Here is a 22032-nt window from a genome sequence, read left to right on the forward strand (position 1 = left end):
TTATATTTGGGTGCGCAGGTTTCTTACGGATACTCCAGTTTCCGTCTACCCTACAAAACAGGTTTATAGGTGAATTTTTAAAAAAAATTGTGCGCCCCAATGGGAGAAGAATCCCTGATATCAAGTGATGTAAATTGCTACGTATATGTCACATTAAGGTGATTTTTATGAATGACCATCACTATGTTTGTGCATTGTTCATGGTCACAGTAGTTGGAGGTTAGACCACAAAATAGCCAAGCATGCAATGATGCTCTATTCAGGCAGGCCCTGGGGTGCCCTCTGAGACCTCTCACTACTCTAACCAACCTTGTACTGTAGACTGAAGACCACAAATAGCATTGTATCACCTATGTGACACTGAGCTGTGTACTGTTTGAAGCCAAAAGATAATCAACTGTACGGTCCAAGATGGTAATTTTTTCTCTCTCATTTTTCTTGGCATCATTTAGTCGATCTTCTATTTATGTTTACGTCACACTACTCTAACCCCTGCAGCGGTAAGCTGGTCACATAGCTGAGCACACTTCCTTATCTAAGTACTATAACAAAGTATAATTGGCCATGTCAGGCAACCTCTATTACAAATGAGGGGTATGATACATGAATATGTAGTGGATTTCATCCAAGGCCCTCATAATGTGGTAGGCTGACTACAAGCACCTTATAGTAACTGTTGCAGACATCCCCCACCCTCATTCAATGATATAGACCTGTTGCATGTGTGTACAATGAGACTGTCAATTGCTGCATGAGGGCACAGAAAAGCCAGTCTTTAGGCCCCTTTCACATGGTCGCACAACATCACTGCGAGAAACTTGCAGCGATATCACATCGGTGGTCCATGCGATATCGCTGTGTTTTCTCGCGGCGATCCCGACATTTTGTTGTGCTACAAAGTTGCATGACTTTGTAGCACTACTTGCGAGGATTTGGGGGAGGGCTTGATATATAAGACCTACCCCGAAAATAAGCCCTAGCTGCAGGGGAAAAAAAATATCACCTGAGAAGCGCTGTCCGGCTTCGCTGCATCTTCTTCCTGGTCCCCGGCACTGTTCTTCATCATCTCTTCTGGCGAAGGATTGAAAAATCCCTGCCTCTTGGAAGAGCTGCCTCTAATTGGCTGAGCGCTGTGACACTTAGCCAATCAGAGCCAGCACTCGGTGAACCAATCACAGCCATTGAATGATTCAGAAGAGTTGATGAAGAACAGTGCTGGGGACCGGGAAGAAGATGCAGCGAAGCCGGACAGTGCTTCTCAGGTGATGTTTTCTTTTTTTACATTTCTTTCTGCAGCTAGGGCTTAGTTTAGGGCTTTGACAGTAGGATTTCCTACTGTCAAAGTTGCATTTCATCGCTCGAAACCCGCGTTTTCGTGGCGATTCAATTAAACAGAGAGGAAGGCTCCATAGGGAAACATGGGCTACAAAACCTTGCGAGTCGCGTGCATATCATGAAAACCGTGAAGTTTTTGACTCGCAATTTCGCATGCAACAAAACATCACAAATGTGAAGGAACCCATAGGAAAGCATGAGCTTCACATACATGCAATTTGTAGCATTGTCACAATGCGAGAAAATTGCGCAATTTTGTCGCCCCTGTGAAAGAGGTCTTAGACTCACCACATTTGAAGTAACCCAGCAGTGAGAGATCTAAAAACATACATCGCTAAAATCTTCTGCATCAACTACACCATTAAGGCCTAATGCCCACGGCTGTGACGGGCTCCGCCAGCGGAATACCGCAGCGGGGCCCGTCACGGCGTCCCCCCAGAGACCCCATACTTACCTCCGGATCCGCTGCCCGACATCCCTCATGACGCTCCAGCGCGCATGCGCAGTAGAGTGCATGACGTGCCGTCAGTGTCATGCGACGCGCCGGCCGCGTCATGTGACATGCCCACAGCGTCACACGACGCACCGGCCGCGTCATAGGACGTGGTCGGTGGTAGGCGGGAAAGCGTTTTCACGCTATCTTCCGCTGTGCTTACAGCGGAAGATAGCGTGACGGACGGCTTCCATTAACTGCAATGGAAGCCGTCCGTGCGTACGCCCTCGGCAAATAGAACATGCCGCGGTTGAGTACGGGATAATTCATGGGGACGAATTCTGCGGTGGAATTCCACACCGTGAGCATTGCGCTATTAGGTTCAATAGAACCAAATAGCTGCGGAGCAATGCTACTGCGCGGAAATCAGCCCGTGGGAATTAGTCCTAACGCTACAAACTGGCCCTTCCTGAATGTTTACTTCATGCTTTTTAGAGCACGTTGATGTGGCAGATCACCTGTCAATAGAGCAGAATTCATGTATTCTACAAAATATATAGAGGTGTGAATACCAAAAAACCCTACAGCGGTAATCAGGCCCCGTGGGTCAGGTGACATCATAAGAGATTCCTGCGGCAATGTTTTGGTTTATTATGTCACCTGAACCACATTCAGTACTTAGCAGATTGTAAGTCACAGCTACCTCATTAATTCTACGTATAAATAGAGCTGGCATGAAGGAGTACAGCCAGCATGATTCAGCAACACATGGGTTAAAACGGAAAGAAATCCTTTCTTGCAGGTCTCTTTTTAGAACAACTCAACAGCTGTATTAAAAATTAATCAGCAGAGCATTTCCACTCTGGAAAGATTTGTAAGGAGAGAAAGCCAAACTCGTATATCTTTTATAATGAGGCACAGTGACCAGGCTCTGCAGCGCACGGCTTGTGCTCCATTTATCCTATGGTGATTGCAATTACGCTTTAGCGTGGACAACAAAAATATTGAATCCATAACTGCTGAAGTTGAAGAAACATTACTAAGTCGTTAGAGCTCAGGAAAACTCCTTTGTATCTTAGAGGAACGACTTACCAGATTTGCGCAAGAAAATGGATAGAAATTGTAACTGCTAAATCGCAACCAGTTAAAGTTATTGGCAGCACATTGGCCGGGCACTTCTACAGCCTGGGCTCCTGACGGTAAAGTTACATGGAGTTTGCATGTATTTTAGGAGTGGGCCCAGGTTTCCACTCGCAGTCCATACACATGTTGAGGACTGGATATATATCACTGCAAAAGGGCAAAATCAACTGAAGAAATCACTGTTAGCGGCCATACTTCCCGATATACTGATACACAGATATAACTTCCCAACAGAATGCAGAAAGGCAGATAGCTGTATGGATGAGCATAAATAACAATAAACATCAATTAACGAAAGCTATTAGTTAATATTTTGGCCAAAATACACACTGCCTGGAAGCCATATCAAGGAACTTGCCATTTTGTGAGTCCCTACACTAGAAGTGGCAATGATTTTTCAGTTAGTTTATCTTTTTGTAAATGTTAGTGTAGGAACTCCCAAGATAACAAGAACCCTTGATGTGGGTTAAGGATGTGGGCCAAAATATGAACCAATACCTCATATTTATTGTTATTTAACAGTAAGCAGTCTGTCTTTAGATGCTGGGGGAACCCGGGATGTTGGTGCCAGTGTGATTCACTTGTGAGGTGCAGGGCAACACCCCCGGACTGAATCTTATGTGAGGTCATTATTAGGCTGTAAGCCTGAGTGTTACGCTACACCCCTTGTATGCCTAATTTGCGTCACACCCCCAAATATGTAGCAGGTGTGTGGGTAGTTGATAAGCAGTGTCTTGCACCCATGCAATGCTCCTGCAATCTGTGCTTCTGCATTCCGTTAGGTTGGGTTCACATGGGGCGGAATTGTAGCGGAATGTCCGTGCAGACTTCCTGCATGGAAATTCCGCCGGCAATTTTTATCCCTAGATGAAGCAGCAAAGTGGATGACATTTACAAAAATCTTGTCCACACGCTGCGGTGAAGCTGTTGCGGCCATGCCGTGATGAAAGTGACATGCCAAGCGGAATTCAAAGCCGCAGCATGCCAATTTTTATCGCCGTCCACACTGCGGCCATCTCTCCTTCTATGGGGAGAGATGGCCGCAGCGTAATGCAAGTGGTGAGGCCGGTTCAAAACCCACACTGAACGGCGCGAGTTTTGAAGCTACATTTCTGCTGTGGAAATTTAACAGTATTTCGTGCGGTCATTCCGCAGGATTTACGCCCCGTGTGAACCCAACTTTAGGAAGTGGTGTACACCTGCCTTCATATAGCCTTGCATTCGTATATCAGTACGTATCGCTGCTGGTAGTGATTTTTGAGGACTGGGTATACTGTAAACTTTTTTTTTTTTTCTTTTTGTCTTTAACAACCTCAATGTACCATTATTTTCACATGGAGACACAATTGTTTTCCTCACACATTCTGTAAGGCCCCCTGCACACAGGCGGAAATTCCGCGGCGAGATTCCCTGCAGAATTTCTGCCCGTGCCCGTCTGCATTAGATAACACAATCCTAGGCAGACGGCCGCGATATGTCCATGTGAAAATACATGCGGGAAACAAATCGCGGCATGTTCTATTTCTGTGCGGGTCTCGCAGAGGCTCGCACAGAAATGTCAGTGGTGACAGGCCGGCTCCTCTCTGCACATGCACCGGCTGGCCGGCAGACAGCGCAGAGAGGATACGCCGGGAGTGGGTAAGCCGCGGGCCTCTGCAGTGGCACGGGACTGCATCCCGCTGCGAGAATTCTCACAGCGGGATCCGACCCGGCCATCTGCAGGTGGCCTAAAGAAGATGAAAGAAAATATATATTCTGGACTACAGCAAAGTATGCTATATCACAGATAGTATTACTGCTTATAGACCGCAATAATGGTTCAAACTGTAAATTTGAAAGTTTATACACTTCTACGCACATATGGAATAAGGTCTTAAGTTACGTAAAAGGGAAACTCTTGAGCAGGACAAAAATGGGGGTCTTCTGGCTAAACTAGTACACACAAAAAAAAAAAAAGTGTTCACAAGCAAATTTCAGCTGTGTCTGTAAAGGATATAGGAGACTTCAAGTGTCAACGGAACTAGTCGCTTGCTGTTTTCCAAAGCCAGTCACAATTACTTTAATTGATATGCCCCATCTTGGCTCTTGTAAGAATGTACATACCATGTGGCTGCTATGGGGTCTCCGAGGAAAAAGGGTGCAGACAAGGGTGGCTGCACAACTTTTTTTTAATGAGTGGTGGGAAGTTGTACAGGAATTCGGTCTTCATAGGTCTCACAAATAAGGGTGTAAGAAGCTAATCTAGTAAATATAAAGATGCAGGAAAATATGCTTCAGATGTTCCTGTCTTAGGTGGTAAAGGGTATGGTAGAGTAAACCAGCAACATCCTATCATATTCTTTGCTATGGGGCCGCTCATTTCCTTGCAATACCATCCACTGGAGGAAGTGATGCTATGGCAGCTATGCACTTTATTGTAATCTAATACATGTATGCAAGATGTTCCTAAAATTACATCTCCTGAAAAACTAAAGTGTCATGAATGATTAACTCCGAAAAAATGCCACCAAAGACGAGTAAATTACTTCCGTCTGTACCCAGAGGTAATGGAGTTTATATACTACACAATAGATGTAATTCCAATGATGCCCTTCTATCTTAAGCCATGTTTAAATCTGCGCTGATCTCCAAGATCTGTCAAAAAATGCCAGATACAATTTATTTTGCCTATATTCTCTCTGAAGTGCTGCAGAACATGTAATATGCAATATAAAGATCAGTATTACTATAGAGCAGTGTGCGGCACTATTTTGTGTAAAATGCTGGAGGGCATACTGGAAGTCAGATAAATTCTATTATATTAAATGGGATCTGTGAGGTACTGTTCAGAACCGACACCTCCAGTCTTTCCATTGTCCTGCTCCTATTAGGATGTCTCAGCAGCGCCACCTATTGGAAGGCAGCATTCTTGCAAGTCAATGGCAGACCTTTTAGAAAAGTCTTATACCAATGACTAGGAATTGTAAACCAAACCAGAAGCCATACACAGACAGCTGTTTCGGGTTTCTCTGCCCCTCATCAGTGTGCAGTAGGTTTCTGGCTCAGCTAGTGAGAGGCTTATAGACGTGGGTCAGGAAGGGTATCGTTTCTCCTCCTATGTGAAACACTGACTGATCAGTGTCCATGCTGCACGATAAGTGCCCAAACCGGGGCCAATGTTTATGCCGGCTGAAACTGAACAACGAATGAGAAGCGCACGTTTCCCATTTGGCGTTCAGTTGTTCGCTGTGTATAAACTCAATGATCATTATTCTGGCTCGATTGTTTGAACTTTTTTCTGAACGATAATCGTTCTGTCTAAACGCAGCCTAACTTTTACAGACTGTGCACACAATAATAATAGACAAAAGTAGCTTTTCATAACATTTTGTTTTCATTGCTCGCAGTTAGTAAGATTAACTCAGTGTCTTTTATGCACTGTTTTTTATTAGCCATGTTTATTTCATTATCCTGCGAGAAACACTCACACGTTCTATAATGACTTTTTACTGTGCTAATTTATTATGAGGATTAGATATAATTGTTCTGACCAACACACGGCTTTAAAGCTCTGTTTCCAGAGAGCATAAAACAAGAGAAATTTGCTTGCAGTTAATTATGTTCTACTGAGAATAAGATCCCCCATTCTTGCAGAACATGCAGAAATGTCCTTTTTGTATGACATGGAAATAACAGTACAGTTCAGCAATGATCGTTGTGCTGGTTAAGAAAAAATAGCAAAAAAAATTATAAAAAAGCGCAGAAGCAGCTCCAGAATGATGCCCGAGTCCATCAAAGCAAAATCTGACCCAAACTCAATAGCAACAACGGGTTGTAAAGTCTAGCTAGAACATGGGGATAAAGACATTAAAGGGAACCTGTCATGACCTTGGAGCCTCACAAACTATAGTATGAAGCATTAGGGCTGCTGCACACTGGCGATTGTGATATCAGTGCGTTTTTTTAACACAAATGTCAATAGGGCTTTTTAATGTTAAAAATGCATCGCACAAAAATCGCAATGTACAAACCTGTCATTTTTGTGCGATGCGTTGAAAGTCCTATTGACAGTAACGGTAAAAAAACGCAGCAATATCGCAATTGCCAGTGTGCAGGAGCCCTGAAGGCCAGGGAATTGGGAGTCCGAGGAAGCTGTGTTTTATACTCACCGGGTGCCCCATTCCTGCGCGGTGTCCCCTCAAAATCCACGCGCGCCAGCAGTGTGACTTATTTCAGGCGGCTCTGCATGTGTGCTCTCTCATCCATCTCTAAGGGCCACAGCTCAGGCAAGTATAAAACAGAGCTCCCCGAACTCCCAGTTCCCTGACCTTTAAAGCCCCATAGTGCAGTTTGTGAGGCTCAAAGGTCATGACAGGTTCCCTTTAATGTCTCCATCCCGATATTCTAGCATGTGTGGTGACTGCTTCTCGGCTGCATTGATGATACAACACATACGTCAGATCACTCAGATCGGCGCAGACAAATTGTGGTGTAACACATGATGTCATCAGGGAGTGAGCCCAGTCCACAGACAGAGGTGGATTGCCCATCGGATGGTCTAGCGCTAATTTGCACATGGCATGCGATACTATTGAGGAGGGATATCTAATGAATGGTAGCACACTGGAAACTGATAAAGAGATCTATCGATTTATTATCACAGTGCATATGTATCTCTGTAATCTGCTTGTATCACTAAAATTGGGTGACAAACTTCCTTTAATTACAAGAGCATTTTGGTCCTAAAGGACAGGACACTTTAACGGTTTTATGGCCCTTTTTTTTTGTCAAAATTATTGTTGTTGCGTTTTTTTTGTTAAATTTATCGATACCTTTTTGTACTGGAATTTAATTTATTTTTTTCATTTTAAAAAGGATATTGTGTTGAAAAAGTAAATTTTTAAAAAAAATGTTCTTTATTTTTAAAATTAGTATATTTACGTGAAAACAAAGTACAGGAATGGGTTTCCCATTTTGTTTTTGACATTTTGATATATTTTTGTAGTTTTGGACTACAGTGTGGCTACGGCAACGGTTTAGGTTGAAGTGGGTGGTGGGTCTTTTTATATAGATATATATTTGTATTTCATTTTATAGTTTTTTTAACTCACTTTTCTAACTTTTTTCCAACTATGTCCACCGTGACAACATATAAGAGCTCTGGGATACATTCACAATGTCTTTCTTTTCTTTAATAAATTGGAGCTGTGAACGAGACTCACTGGGTGTTAAAAGGTTTCCTTGCAAACCTAACTGCACAAAAGGCTGTGGCGTCCCCAATTGAGCAATATCAGATTGGGTGGGAGAGTATGCCTGAAAAATTGGTTCAAACCTCCTAATACAATCATTTTGAAATCCGTTTTTGATTTCCCAGTCACCAAAAGACAGTAGTTAAAATCTTATGGAATTACTTTTGCACTCTTATTTTTCTATCTGAATTAAGTCTGCATGTGTATGTAGAAAACAAATTTAAAAGTAGTCCAGGAAACGGTTGACTAGCTCAAGTTGGGTCACGGCCTAAGTATGTATTCACCAAAATAAAAACGAAAAATACTACATAAATGTGCAAGTAAAGGCCCATTTATGCAACGATTATTGCTCAAAATTCGCTCAAAAGCCATCTTTTGAGCAATAATTGTGTATAAATGTGCACCTATCGTGCACTTTTCATTCATCGGTGACTTTAAGCAAACCTAAAGTCAGTGATGAGCCTTATCAACTTCGCACGGAGTTCTCAGTGGGATACAGTTTTCTGAGCTGTCAGAAAACTAAGCAGCTGTTTGCCCATAACAGTGCTCCTGCTGTCATCTGCGTACAGTAGGAGCCTTCATTTACACACTAATAAACTCTTAAGTAGCCAATTAGCTACTACAGAGTTTATGCAAAGTGATCGCTCAAAACTGTCACTCAAACTGCCCTGTGAACAAATTTTGAGCGATTATCTTTCAGTGTAAATGGTCCTTAAGTTCAAATACAAATCAAAGTTCAAATACAGGCTGCATTGCAATATGTCAAAAATTACATTGTGCTCTAATTATCATATTGAGAAGAAAATTTAAGCTCGTGGCCATCATTAAGCTGTTTAAATACATGTACTAAAATGTTTGATATTAAAATACAGAACACCAGTATAAGAAGAGAGGGAAAAAAACGTGGCCCCCAAGGGAATTAATTGCAGAAAACATGGCATCTGCCAGTATTTTACAAAGCTCTACTTCACCACTCCCAACAATTATGCCACAAAAGCACGGCCTTACCGTTTTACTTTTAGAAAGACGCAAATAAGCACCAACCTTGGCAACTCTCCGGGAGTTAAAACATGGAGAATCACAGCTGGCACATTACGGGGGAAAGGAAAACGTTTATGTCATACTCAAGTCAATGATCCTTTTTGTTTGTCATCCCGAAAACAGAGGCATGCGGCCCACTTGTCCCAACTCCCAGGGCTTCTTTTTTCCTCTTTTTTTTCTTAAGTGGTTAAAGAACTATGCAGAGACTCCGGTCTGTTTTATAAGCACACCTGGGAGGAATAGGGAATCTTGTTACTTTCCTCAGTTTTACCCTGATGTGGTTTGGACCAGATGTTTAAGTCTTACACTACGTACATTTTCTTCTCTTCTTCCAAAGCACAAGCAAAATAAGAGGAATATTTGACTTCACTCCACAAGAGACCTATTTAATAGTTTGGCGGTTATGTAAGTAAAGGTAGCTTGGCTAACCCAATGTTGACGACATACAGAACGACATGATCCTAATGAGTTGGAAAATATTGGCTCTCATGAGGATCAACCAGATGCTACTGCACTGAGAAAAGCTACTGTATTATTGAATTTCATTTTTATGAGGTAAAATTTATTATTCAACCATTAAGGTATCCCAAATGAAATCTTGCATAAAATAGTTTTACAGTTCCTCTCTGGAAAGTAGATTTCATTTTAACTTTAAAGACACCATTTGCAGGAGGGATTCAAATCCCATGTCAATTGCCTTGCACATGAAGTGTGAGGCCTGCAAGTCGTTTTCCCCACAAACCAAGGGCTAGATTAATGGTGCTGGGTTGTCAACAAAATAATGAACTGCCCAACAGGGGCAAGAAGGTCTAAGAGGGATTAGGTGTAAAATCTGCAGCAGTTGAGGCTTTGTTTTACCTGATCGCAAAATAAATCGCCATCAAATTAAAATAAATAAATTACTAAATTCCTTTGATATTAGTTTCCAATGTCATTTAAAAAAAAAAAAGTTTATTAGTGGCTTATGCTCTGCCAAGTCTCCTAAACTTAAGACATGAACAATCTGAGAACCCTCGTTGCTATGGAACATGATGCTTGGCAACTCAAAAAGACTGTGGTTGTTAGGCCATGCATCCTTAGCAACCAAACTGTGAGCCATGACAAAGCTGGATTGCCCCTGTTTGGACAACCAGTATGATGAAAAACAGCTTGACAGAAAACAAGCCAGACTATTCCCCATCTCAGTCCGCAGATCTTATTCATTTCTTCTGTATTTTGCATTAGCATTTGCAAGCCAAAACCAGGAGTGGAACCTACAGAGAGAAAGTAGAATGCAAAGATTTTCATCTCTTCTATATTTTGGAGCCACTCTTGGTTTTGGCTTAGAAACGCAAATGAAAAATACTGAAAATACTGACCAAATACTTGCATCGGAACGAAACATTAATCAGATTAATAAAAATGTATTTAGTAGTAGAATCTCTTTGACGTCACCCATCAAGGAGCCCCCCCCCCCCCCCTTAGTTTTATTTGACGCTCCAATAAACCTGCTCACTGATCCTGGACATGCCAGTGTATTAAAATCATTATGTAAAGTATATAAATGGTAGGACTATAAAATTTATTGGAAGAAATCAAGAATTTTGTTTTCTTAACGAAGAACACGGCGCAAACCTGGCATATGAAATTGATGTTTCAAGAATCGATGAGTGGAGGGATTTATGGAGAGAAAAAAAATGTCTAAAAATAAAATAACAATGATAAAAAAGTAAGAATTTAAAAAAACACAAAGATAACAAGCTTACAAGTTATTCCTTTAAGGGTGGGTTTAACATCCTCATCGGCGGTTCCGGTTTCCTGATCAGTTCGGGTACCAGCTAAGGGGAATCCCCTGGCTGAATGGGTCTGTCCTATAAAGATACCGAACAGTGCTAAACGGACCCCGTTGACTATAATTGGGTCCGTTCAGTTTCCGCTCAGCTGTCTTGCATTTTACTGAAAGAAAAGGTGCTGCATGCAGCGCAATTTCTTCCAGTATTTTGGGCCGGATTTGTGAAGGTACCTCAGACTTGAGGTTCCATTGCAGATGTGGAACCACCCTAAGGCAGCTGTCCTGTTCCATTACTACATACAGGGCAGCCAGTAGTATTCAGATGCACAGTGTGACTTCAAAATAAAAATAGCTGTTTATCTATATCTTGTAGTGGGAATTAATCATTGTTTTGGCTTAAGAATAGAAATTACAGCTGCAAAAACAACAAAAAGGAGCTTGCAGTAAAATCTACAGCCCTACAAACACAGGTTACCAATTGTACTCCTCTTTATTAGCCTATAACATATTACAGCAGTAATATATATAATATACAGTGAATATCAGTGATCTTGTATTTGTCTAGTGTGTGAGGTACCTGGCACGTCAGGCATACATTTCTCGTACTGTAACCATATTACCATGCATACTCCAAACCTTTCACCCTTAAATGGGAGTAGAACTATTGTACTGGCCAAGATTCAGCACCAGTGACCACAGACAGGGCTTGAGATGCGCCAAGATTCACTTCAGCTTTACTTACTAAATATATATTGGCATACAGAGGAGAATAAAGACCTGAATCAGCAGCAATGTAATATTCAGAATAAAGGTGCAATGCACAGAGAATGAAAATTTGATGGGATGCCTGAGAGATAATAACATTTTACAGCATTATTGCAGCAATATTCCAGTTTTAGCAAGTAAAGATCATCTGCAGCGTACCACTAAAGCATTAATTTCCCATCAGTGACAGACTTGGTGAAAGAAATCCTTTATTTGCAGTGAATGCAGCAACTTGACAGGAAAAAAATAGCTGTTTTTCTCTAGTTCCTTCATACAGTATATAGGAAAGCTTTGTAGATCGTACTTATGAGAAGTGTTGCTCTTCGTGATCGGCCAGGCAATAAAAATGGGCAACTTTTGCTAAATCGAATATGACCTTTGAACCTGGGACTCCACCACTGCAAGGCAGCAGTGCTAACCGCTGGGCCACCATGACCTACCAACTCTACTGCTGTTCAAGGAACATTTTGTAGGCTAAATAAACCAAATTTTAACTCCTATTGAGTTCTGATTCGCAATTATTTTGTGTGGTCAGTTCCGACCCGATTATTTCAATAATCACTCACCACTACTTATGAGGTCTTAATTCTTCAATCACGATTTGTTGATCTATTCTTAAAGGATCACTCCAGGAGAAAAAAATTTTTTCACTCCTGCCCCCTCAGCTGATCAACACGTTTTGGAAGTCTCCTATGTATACTACAGTCACTTCCATGCAGTGCAGCGTCCTATCTCATACTTATCGGGAACCATCTTGACGTTGCTTTTATTTTCATGTTCTGTGCTATCAGTCTCGTGATGCATCAGTAGAGCATTACACGAGCAGTTAGAGAGTGTACCATCTCTGCAACACTACCATTACCTCTTGTATTCTATATTCGACTAAATAAACTGTAGACCATAAGCATATAGTCAGGAGGATGAGTTGTGATCTCTTATATTATAACTGTGATAGGAGTGTCTTTGTCTCCCTCTAGGCAGTTTTGGTGGTAAAGATCATGTAATAGAATCATACAGACTGAGAAACTGACACGTTTCAGACACCATAACCCCAAGTAAATCTGAGTTGATTAGAAATGAGATCACATGACCATCTCAGCAAAAAGAGGCCAGGAGTTTAAGATAGAAGGGAATAACTTATCATGCTAATACTAGCTGACTTATATATACGGGGGAGCTTGTTGCATAGCTAAAGAAAAAATAAAATCACCAGAGTGGTCCTTGTAGGCTGGGTTCACACAGGACAGATTTGCCGCGGAAATTCCGTGAGGAATTTCTGCGCGGCAAATTTGCCCGCGGCTACTAATCCCAAAAATCTCGTCCACACGGGGCAGCCAGTCCATCTCGGCAAAGCCAGGTGGAATCGGCGAAGCGGCGTGGAAATGACAGCCGCAGCATGTCAAGTCTTTTTTTTTTCCATTGCGGCCTTACTTCACTTTATATGGAGAGAAAGCCGCAATGGAATGCCGATGCTCGAACCGCTCCAAAACCCACAGCGATATACCATGGATTTTGAAGCTACAGCTCTCCCACGGAAATCTTGTGGCTTCTTTGTGTGGCCAAGCCGTGAGATTTCCGTCCTGTGGGAACCCAGCCTAAAATTGCCCCCAACGCATTTTGGCACTGCAGTTTACCTAGTTCTCTACTATGATTGATTGCTCTGATACAGCAGGTTTCTTTGCTACACTGCAAACTCAGTCAAGTGATTTCCATGTGCTCTTCCGTACTAACTCAATCATTTATCATAATCGTCAACCTTAATGCCATGTAACTTGCAGTGCCAAGCTATTTACCATAAATTGTACCTGTCGCATTGAAAATGCAGTCCAATCTGTAGGTAGTGTGTTATAGCTCAGGAGAACCAGAGCAGATTTATATATATTTTGAATGAAAAGATTCTGCATAACTTGTTTTATTCATTTAAACCTCTACTCATTCTGGGTTCAGGAGTCCAGTGAGTGGTCGTATCAGTGATTGACAAGATTTCCTACATAATTATGCAGAGAGATAGCTGCCAATCAATATCGAGCGAAAAGGATGTGAAAAGAACTGGTATGGAGGCGCAACACTCTAAGCTACTAGAAGATGTAGATCAAAGTCCAATGTGTGATGGTGAAAGCACTTCTTTTTAATTATTTTTTCAGAAATTAAAAACCAGCAATGGAATACGCGTTTCGGGGAAGAAAAACAGGGGAGAAAAAAAAGTGCTTTCTTCCCTGGCCTCCTGCACACAGGACCTCCGACACATCCTATACATCTTTGGAATCGTGTCACCCCTAGGCATCCTGTTGGACCTCCGACACATCCTATACATCTTTGGAATCGTGTCACCCCTAGGCATCCTGTTGTCCTATCCAGCCGAACTGACGAAGGGGTTCTTCCCCGAAACGCGTATTCCATTGCTGGTTTTTAATTTCTGAAAAAATAATAAAAAAGAAGTGCTTTCACCATCACACGTTGGACTTTGATCTACATCTTCTAGTAGCTTAGAGTGTTGCGCCTCCATACCAGTTCTTTTCACATCCTTTTCGCTACACTTACGCCCACACTGGTGGAGCGTCATCTGGTTGGCAGCACCTCCACCATTCAAAATACTCTATCATTGAAAACTCTGTGTACTCCATAAATATTCCACTACCCTCACTGGGTCTTGCTCCACCCTCCTTTTTCATTTCTTTTACTCAAATCAATATCGAGATCCGCCGACTGGACTCCTAAAAATGAGTAAAAATTATATATCCTTTACAAAATACAATTTATACTAGATGTTTTTCAACGTACATACATGTGAAGCTCCTCCTGATTTATTATATGCTGCCTGAAAACTGGACTGTACTTTCAATGGGACAGGTTCCCTTTAAATGTATTTCACAACTATTTCTTATTTTGCTTGTCCTCATAATGCCCTCGTTTTACTTTCTGCACCCCATTTTACGAATTTTCCATTCTTCAATAAAGATCTGAATGTAAAAGAAAAGTTGTACACTTTCCCATATACTTTCTGTATCTACTTCTTCAAGATCATGTCTAGATGCCATTCATTAGGACCCTTCATTGTTGACCTCCAGCACATAGAAGAGAGTCCTGTTCATGATCACACAGGTGCTCAGTTCATTACAAATACAGTACAGATATCGGATCTGTGTTTTATCAAACAGAAGTTTTGAAAACCACAAGAAATCAATAGAGAACATACTGTACATCTGTATAACTAATTACTAGAGATGAGCGAGCACCAAAATGCTCGGGTGCTCGTTACTCGGAACGAAATTACCGCGATGCTCGAGGGTTCGTTTCGAGTAACGAACCCCATTGAAGTCAATGGGCGACCGGAGCATTTTTGTATTTCGCCGATGCTCGCTAAGGTTTTCATGTGTGAAAATCTGGGCAATTCTACAAAGTGATGGGAACGACACAGTGACGGATAGGGCAGGCGAGGGGCTACATGGTGGGCTGCATCTCAAGTTCCCAGGTCCCACTATTAAGCCACAATAGCGGCAAGAGTGGGCCCCCCCCCCCACTGTCAGCATAAAGATCGTTCTCCTCTGTCACAGCTGTAACAGCTGTAGCAGAGAAGAACGATGTTTGCCCATTGAATTCAATGGAGCCGGCAATACAGCAGGTTCCACTGAATGCAATGGGCTGCCGGTGATCGCAGGATGAATTGTCGGGAAGGGGTTAAATATAAACCCCTTCCCAGCAATTCATCCAGAAATGTGTTACAATAAAAATATATACCGGCGTATAAGGCGACGGGGCGTATAAGACGACCCCCCAACTGTCACCTTATACAGCGGTAATACAGTGGAGCAAAGAATAAAAATCATTACTTACTTCTTCAGACGATCTGCGGTGCTGCTGCAGGCTGTCGCTCCCTCCTGGTCCACGGCAGAGTATTGCTTTCTCTACGAAAGGCTTGAAATCCCCGCCTCCAGAAACACAGCCAATCACAGCCATTCAATGACATCATTGTCATTGGCTGTGATTGGCTGAAGGCACGTGTGTTTCTGGAGGCGGGGATTTAAAGCCTTTCGTAGAGAAAACAATAGTCTGCCGGGAACCAGGAAGGAGCAAGAGCCTGCAAACACCAGGAGGGAGTGACAGCCTGCAGGAGCGCCGCAGATCGTCTGAAAAAGTGAGTAATGATTTTTATTCTTTGCTCCACTGTATTACTGGCGTATAAGGTGACAGTTGGGGGGTCGTCTTATACGCCCCGTCGCCTTATACGCCGGTATATATTTTTATTGTAACACATTTCTGGATGAATTGCAGGGAAGGGGTTATATATTTAACCCCTTCCCGACCATTCATCCTGTGATCGCCGGCAGCCCATTGCATTCAGTGGAACCTGCTGTATTGCTGGTTCCATTGAATTCAATGGGCAAACATCGTTCTTCTCTGCCACAGCTGTGGCAGAGAAGAAGGATTTGTCTTCTATATGTTCTCAATGGGGTCGGCGCTGCTGCCGCCGGCCCCATTGAGCGCATATAGAGAAGATTTATGGCCTTAAGAAGGACCGTTGGGGTTCTTGAAACCTAAAATACTCCTAACACTCTCCCTATAGCAGCTCCAACACGATAGCGCTTTCCCTGAACTAATGTCAGAATGCATCCATAGCGAGCCGCGGGAGGGGCAGATTTCAATACTCGGGTGACACCTAATCTCCCCAGCCACTCACAGCAGGGGGGTGGTATAGGGCTTGAACGTTGCAGGGGGAAGTTGTAATGCCTTCCCTGTCTTTCTATTGGCCAGAAAAGCACGCAAATTTCTCAGGGAAGAAAGTTAAAGTAACCCGAACATCGCGTGGTACTCGTTACGAATAACGAGCATCCCGAGCACCCTAATATTCGCCCGAGCATCAAGCTCGGACGAGTACGTTCGCTCATCTCTACTAATTACACAATGAATAAAATGAAATTAATAAGATCTGCAGGAACTTCAACGCCAGTGGATTGAAAAAGTATAGTCATCACCATCGTTTACAGTAGTATTAAATATGGTACTTAAAGGGGTTGTCTCGCGGCAAGCATCAAAATTTTACATTACCCCATTCCCCCTGTCACCCCCCTGGCATAAAATAGCAAATTAAAGCGGTTTTTAAACCACTTGCTACTCACCGATCCGACGAAATAAGGAGTTTAAAAAAATCTTCTCCCTAAGATGGCCGCCGCTCCTTTCCCAGGGATGCACTGCGGTTTTCTCCCATGGTGCACCGCGGGTCTTCTCCCATGGTGCACCATGGGCTCTGTGCGTTCCATTCCCGATTCCAGCCTCCTGATTGGCTGGAATCGGCACACGTGACGGGGTGGAGCTACGATGACGACGCGGTGACCAGCTCTCCGGCACGAGCGGCCCCATTCACCAGGCAGAAGATCGCACAGCGCAAGCGCGTCTAAAAAAGCAAGAAGCCAGCGAAATTAGACGGAGCCATGGAGACGTGGACGCTAGCAACGGAGCAGGTAAGTGAATAACTTCTGTATGGCTCATATTTAATGCAAGATGTACATTACAAAGTGCATTAATATGGCTATACAGAAGTGTATAACCCCACTTGCTTTCGCGAGACAACCCCTTTAAAGAACCACAGAAACATAAAAGGTTAAAGCGGTTTCAGAATCTCTCTCATAGGATGGTCTTTTCATTTTACTTAGGAAATATTTACTAAAAATAGAAATACTACTAAATAAAAAGTACAGCTTAAATTAAACAAAGTTGTAAAATAAAAAGCTACTTACAGAAATATTTTGAGTGAAAAAATTAGAAAATATTTGTACTTCACTCTATCAAATCCCGAAGGGGCAGAATGAAAAAGTCACACTTTTCAAGATGGATTTAGATGCAGTGAACTTTAGGCATTAAAGGTACACAAAGCCATAAATATGTCTGTCAAATGCTGCCTGCTGGGCACCAATTACGTTTTATTGTTTAGTTCACACATCTGCTATTTTGTGCATAATATTTCTGGGTCAATTAATCGACAAATCAAAGGTTTCCCGACACTTTACATTCTATGCACTGGGCCTCTAAAACACTTGAAATATTTATTTCCATTGAGCGCCACTTAACCCTATGTACTCTCCCAATTTCAATTAAAATAAAAAATAACTGAGCTAAAAGGGAATAAAAATCATTCAACGTGAATAATATATATCTGCCAACAGTAACCTCCTAAAAAATACTCAAAAGTTCCAAAAAAAATAACAACAAAAACTTCTAATCATATATCGAAATAATGAATAATGCAAAAAACTCCTGCAACATTTGACTAGATTACCTAATTTCCCCGAAACACCTGTAACCTCACCAGGTTCTATTTCTCTCACTAAAAGGACAACATGTCTGAGTAGTCAAATTCCTGGAACTAAGGGTGCATTCAGACGACCGTATATCGGCTGGGTTTTTATGGCCATAAAAACCCAGCCGATATACGGCGTCTCTCTCTGCAGGGGGAGGAGGCTGGAAGAGCCGGGAGCAGTGCTCTGAACTCCCGCCCCCTCTCTGCCTCCTCTCCACCCCCCTGCACTATTTTCAATGAGGAGAGGCGGGGCAGGGACAGAGCTAATTCCCTGTATGTAGCCCCGCCCACATTCCACCTCCTCTCATTGCAAATAGTGCAGAGGGGCGGAGAGGAAGTGGAGAGGAGGCAGAGAGGGGGCGGGAGCTCAAAGCACTGCTCCCGCCTCTTCCAGCCTCCTCCCCCTGCAGAGAGAGACGCTGTATATCAGCTGGGCGTGAAAACCCAGCCGATATACGGTTGTCTGAATGCGCCCTTAATCATCACCCAAGTATATGAGTTACCTGTGCCCATATAAATGGGAGCATGTAAGTGAGGGTAGACCTATCATACAGACTCCATCAATGTGCAACAAATGTACAAGTGCTGTATTTTTATAAATAGATGAAAATCCAAGTGTGTTGACACCAAAGTAAGTTTCACTACTGATACACGGCTCTTGGGTGTTCAAAGCATATAACATACCTTTAGCAACCAGTTGAATGTTGCTAGAATTTTTTTACGTTTCCCTGCAAAATGCTTGCAGAATCTTGACTGAATGTTGTTTGTAACATCACTGGCTCTGCTTCCATTATTTGAAATCAGTTTGGGCACATGAATTATATACACAAATATATATGCATTCACATTTTATACACAGGTTGTGGTGCAAGGGCAAAAAAAATAAATAAAATAAAACATCAGCAAAGCAACTTCAGTCTTAGGTTGTTTTACACTTCAGTGGAACTTGCCTGTCTCTGTTCCCATAGTACAACTGTCAGTACCGAGCCAAAAGCCAATTTAATGACCCCAAACTAACAGCATCATAGGATCTCTATGATGCTGTTACCTTGGCTAATTAGATTCATTAGATTCCATTATATGGGCACAGAACAGCATCTGTATTACCCCCATGTGAAACTGGCCTTCAGAGAAATCTAAGCCTGTGGTCATACGGACACGCGAGGGGTCATTGGATTATAAAGAAACAGACACTTTCAATGTTATATAGAAAACCAAAATTGTTGAACAGGTAGACAAGCAATATGTATAGTAGTTGGGATGAAAGTTCTTGCAACCAGCAGCTTTTCATGACAAACATGACATGAGCATCCATGGAGCAAAAAATTTCAGAACACTGATTGTTTATGCAAAGGGAAACGTTCTGCATCTTGACTAGGTCATTAATAATATTTTGATTTCGATAAAAACCTCCCCAGTTATGATTGCAGATAACAAACCGCAGCATTAAGCACTCTTGTCATTATCGCTTATAACATAGCCATGACAACTATGCTGGATTTGTGTCCAAACAGATACTCGCAACCTACAGTGGACTTACTGACTATTGATGTGCTTGACTACAAACCAAAAACCAACCATTTAGAAGAGATAGTGGACTCACCTGAGAAGACCTCGGTCAGTAAAGCTTCACTCAGATCTGAAGAGCCGGAAGAGTTTGTACTGCAAGACCAACTTTGACAAATAACTTGCAGGAGAAGGGTTTGAGCTCTCGTTGCTTGAATGGTCAAATTAGGCAACTCAAAAATGTATTCATTCACGGGAACATGAGTACGTTTTGTCCTGGAGAAAGAAGAGAGACGTACATCAATTTGCATACAACTAATTTTATCTGTTAGATTTGATTTATTCATAGAACTGACAATTAATGATCACTGTATACCATGAAAGGACCATAAGAAAAGATAACAACCACAGGATATGCCTTAAAAGTCTGATCCATGAGGGTCGAATCTCGAGGACCGGCACCCATCTCAAGAACTGAGTTCACCGGTCTAGCTGTCTGTGGATGGCCAGAAATATGTAAACAATTAAGCAGGCTGTTTGAGTAAGGCCAGCTGCAGACGGCCGGGTCAGATCCAGCTGCAAGAATTCTCGCAGCCGGACCCGACCCGAGCGCCTGCAGAGAGCACCGCGGACTCACCCACTCCCGCAGCCCCGCACATATTTAGAGCATGCCACGGTTTGTTTGTTGCGCGTGATTTCGCGCAGACAGACCGTGGCCATCTGCATAAGATTGCGTGCTGTAATGCAATCCTATGCAGGTGTGAATGGGCGGAAATTCTGCGGGCGGCCTTATTCTCATAGAAGTTAAAGAAAATCTTTGTACTATGTTAACTAGTACAGACAAAAATTAAAAAGCCCTCAGCTGTTAAGTTTTAATGGCCAACTGAAAGGATGATTACAAATAAAACTCGCTTTAGAGACTAGTGCGGTTTCTTAGATCTCTCCATTAAGAACAGATTATTCCATTAAGGCGGTGCCCTGGCCTTTTTTTCCCCATTTTTTCCGTCACCCCACTTTCAAAAAATCATAACTCGCTTTTCCATCGATGTAACGTCTGAGAACTTAATTTTGCAGAACTAATTGTATTGTTCAATGATACTATTTAATGCATCCTATAAGGTACCGAAAAACTTGGATTTTTTTTTTAAGTGCAGTGAGATGGGAAAACAAAATGCAATTTCACCATCTTTGGGGCTCTTGTTTTTATGGCAGCAAAAAAGACAACTTTATTCTGTAGGTCAAAACCATTACGAAGCCAAATTTACTTTTTCTTTTTTTCCTTTACTACTTAAAAAAATAAAAATATCTCATCAAATTAAATTATTTTTTGTTGCCATGTTTTGACCAACATATCTTTATCTTTCAGTTGATGGGTTTGTGAGAGGGCTTAATTTTGCAGGACGACCTGTGATTTCTATTAGTAACCATTTTGGAGTACATATTACTTTTTGATCACACTTTATTACATTTTTTTTCTTAGAGATGGGGTCAATGTGTTTTTTTTTTTTACAACATTCACATTGGAGGAAAAATAATGCGTTATTTTGATAGATCAAACTCTTATGCACGCGGCACTACTATTTTTTAAACATTTTTCTTGTTAATTCTAAATATGGGAAAAGGTTTTAACTTTTAAGGTTCGGTCAGACGAGCGCGTTTTGCACACTGCTACAAAAAAAACCAACTTGTTTTTCCACTTACTTTTGCATTTTTTATAAGCCCCCATAGGGGATTTGAACTTGTGACCGTTTGATCACTTATACCCCATCCTGCAATACTTCAGACACCCTTATTAAAACAGGCCTGTCTTCATAAGCATAAATAAATAACAGCCATGGGGGCCTTCAGAAGGCTCCTGGTTGCCATGATACCTGAATGGAACTTCGCAATCTTATCGTGGTTGGTGCTTGGGACCCTTAAACGCCAAGGCATTTAAAGCGTTAGCAGCAACAATTGGCATGAATGTTAGCCATTTGCATGCAATTGACATTATTCTCTTATTTATTTTAATTAATTTATGAATGTGTTTATACAGCTTAAGACTGTTTGTTCTAATCGAATACAGAAGATTGATAGTGCTGTCCAGTGGCTAGCTCCGGCTATTAAATTTGGTGCTGAGGTCTGGAGCATGCTAGTAACACTTATATGGCTGCCAGTAGGATGCACTATATTTACTAACATGGCACATGTAATATGTAGATTAGTAATATTCCTGTGCATGCGTCGATGGCACGTTGGACATGCGTTTGACTTTGCATGGGTTCCACCATTTACAAAATAGTGCTGATTCATGGAACTTAACAATACACAGGTAAAGCTGCTTGTAATTGATTTTCATCTGTATAAATATCAGTGCTTTGTATTTTTGTTCATATCTTTAGGTCTCTGGATTGAGAAAGGCGTGTGTAACCCGAAATGCATCTCCGTGTGCTTTTTATTAAGCTATTGATTATTCAATTATCGTTTCAGGACTGTTTGTACTCACTGCCATCTTTGGAGTGTAATAGATAACATC

General features: G+C 42.0%; 1 protein-coding gene across 1 annotated transcript in view; it reads right to left on the reverse strand.

Moving 5' to 3' along the window:
* Positions 1-22032, reverse strand: part of VPS13B (vacuolar protein sorting 13 homolog B) — a 968736-nt gene that overhangs the window by 739706 nt on the left and 206998 nt on the right. Inside the window, exon 17 of the mRNA XM_066578394.1 lies at positions 19615-19793. Within this exon, the coding sequence (XP_066434491.1) occupies positions 19615-19793 (179 nt within the window). The remainder of the gene's footprint in view (positions 1-19614; positions 19794-22032) is intronic.

The sequence above is a fragment of the Eleutherodactylus coqui genome, chromosome 9 (genome assembly GCF_035609145.1).
Source record: "Eleutherodactylus coqui strain aEleCoq1 chromosome 9, aEleCoq1.hap1, whole genome shotgun sequence".
Lineage (NCBI taxonomy): Eukaryota > Metazoa > Chordata > Amphibia > Anura > Eleutherodactylidae > Eleutherodactylus > Eleutherodactylus coqui.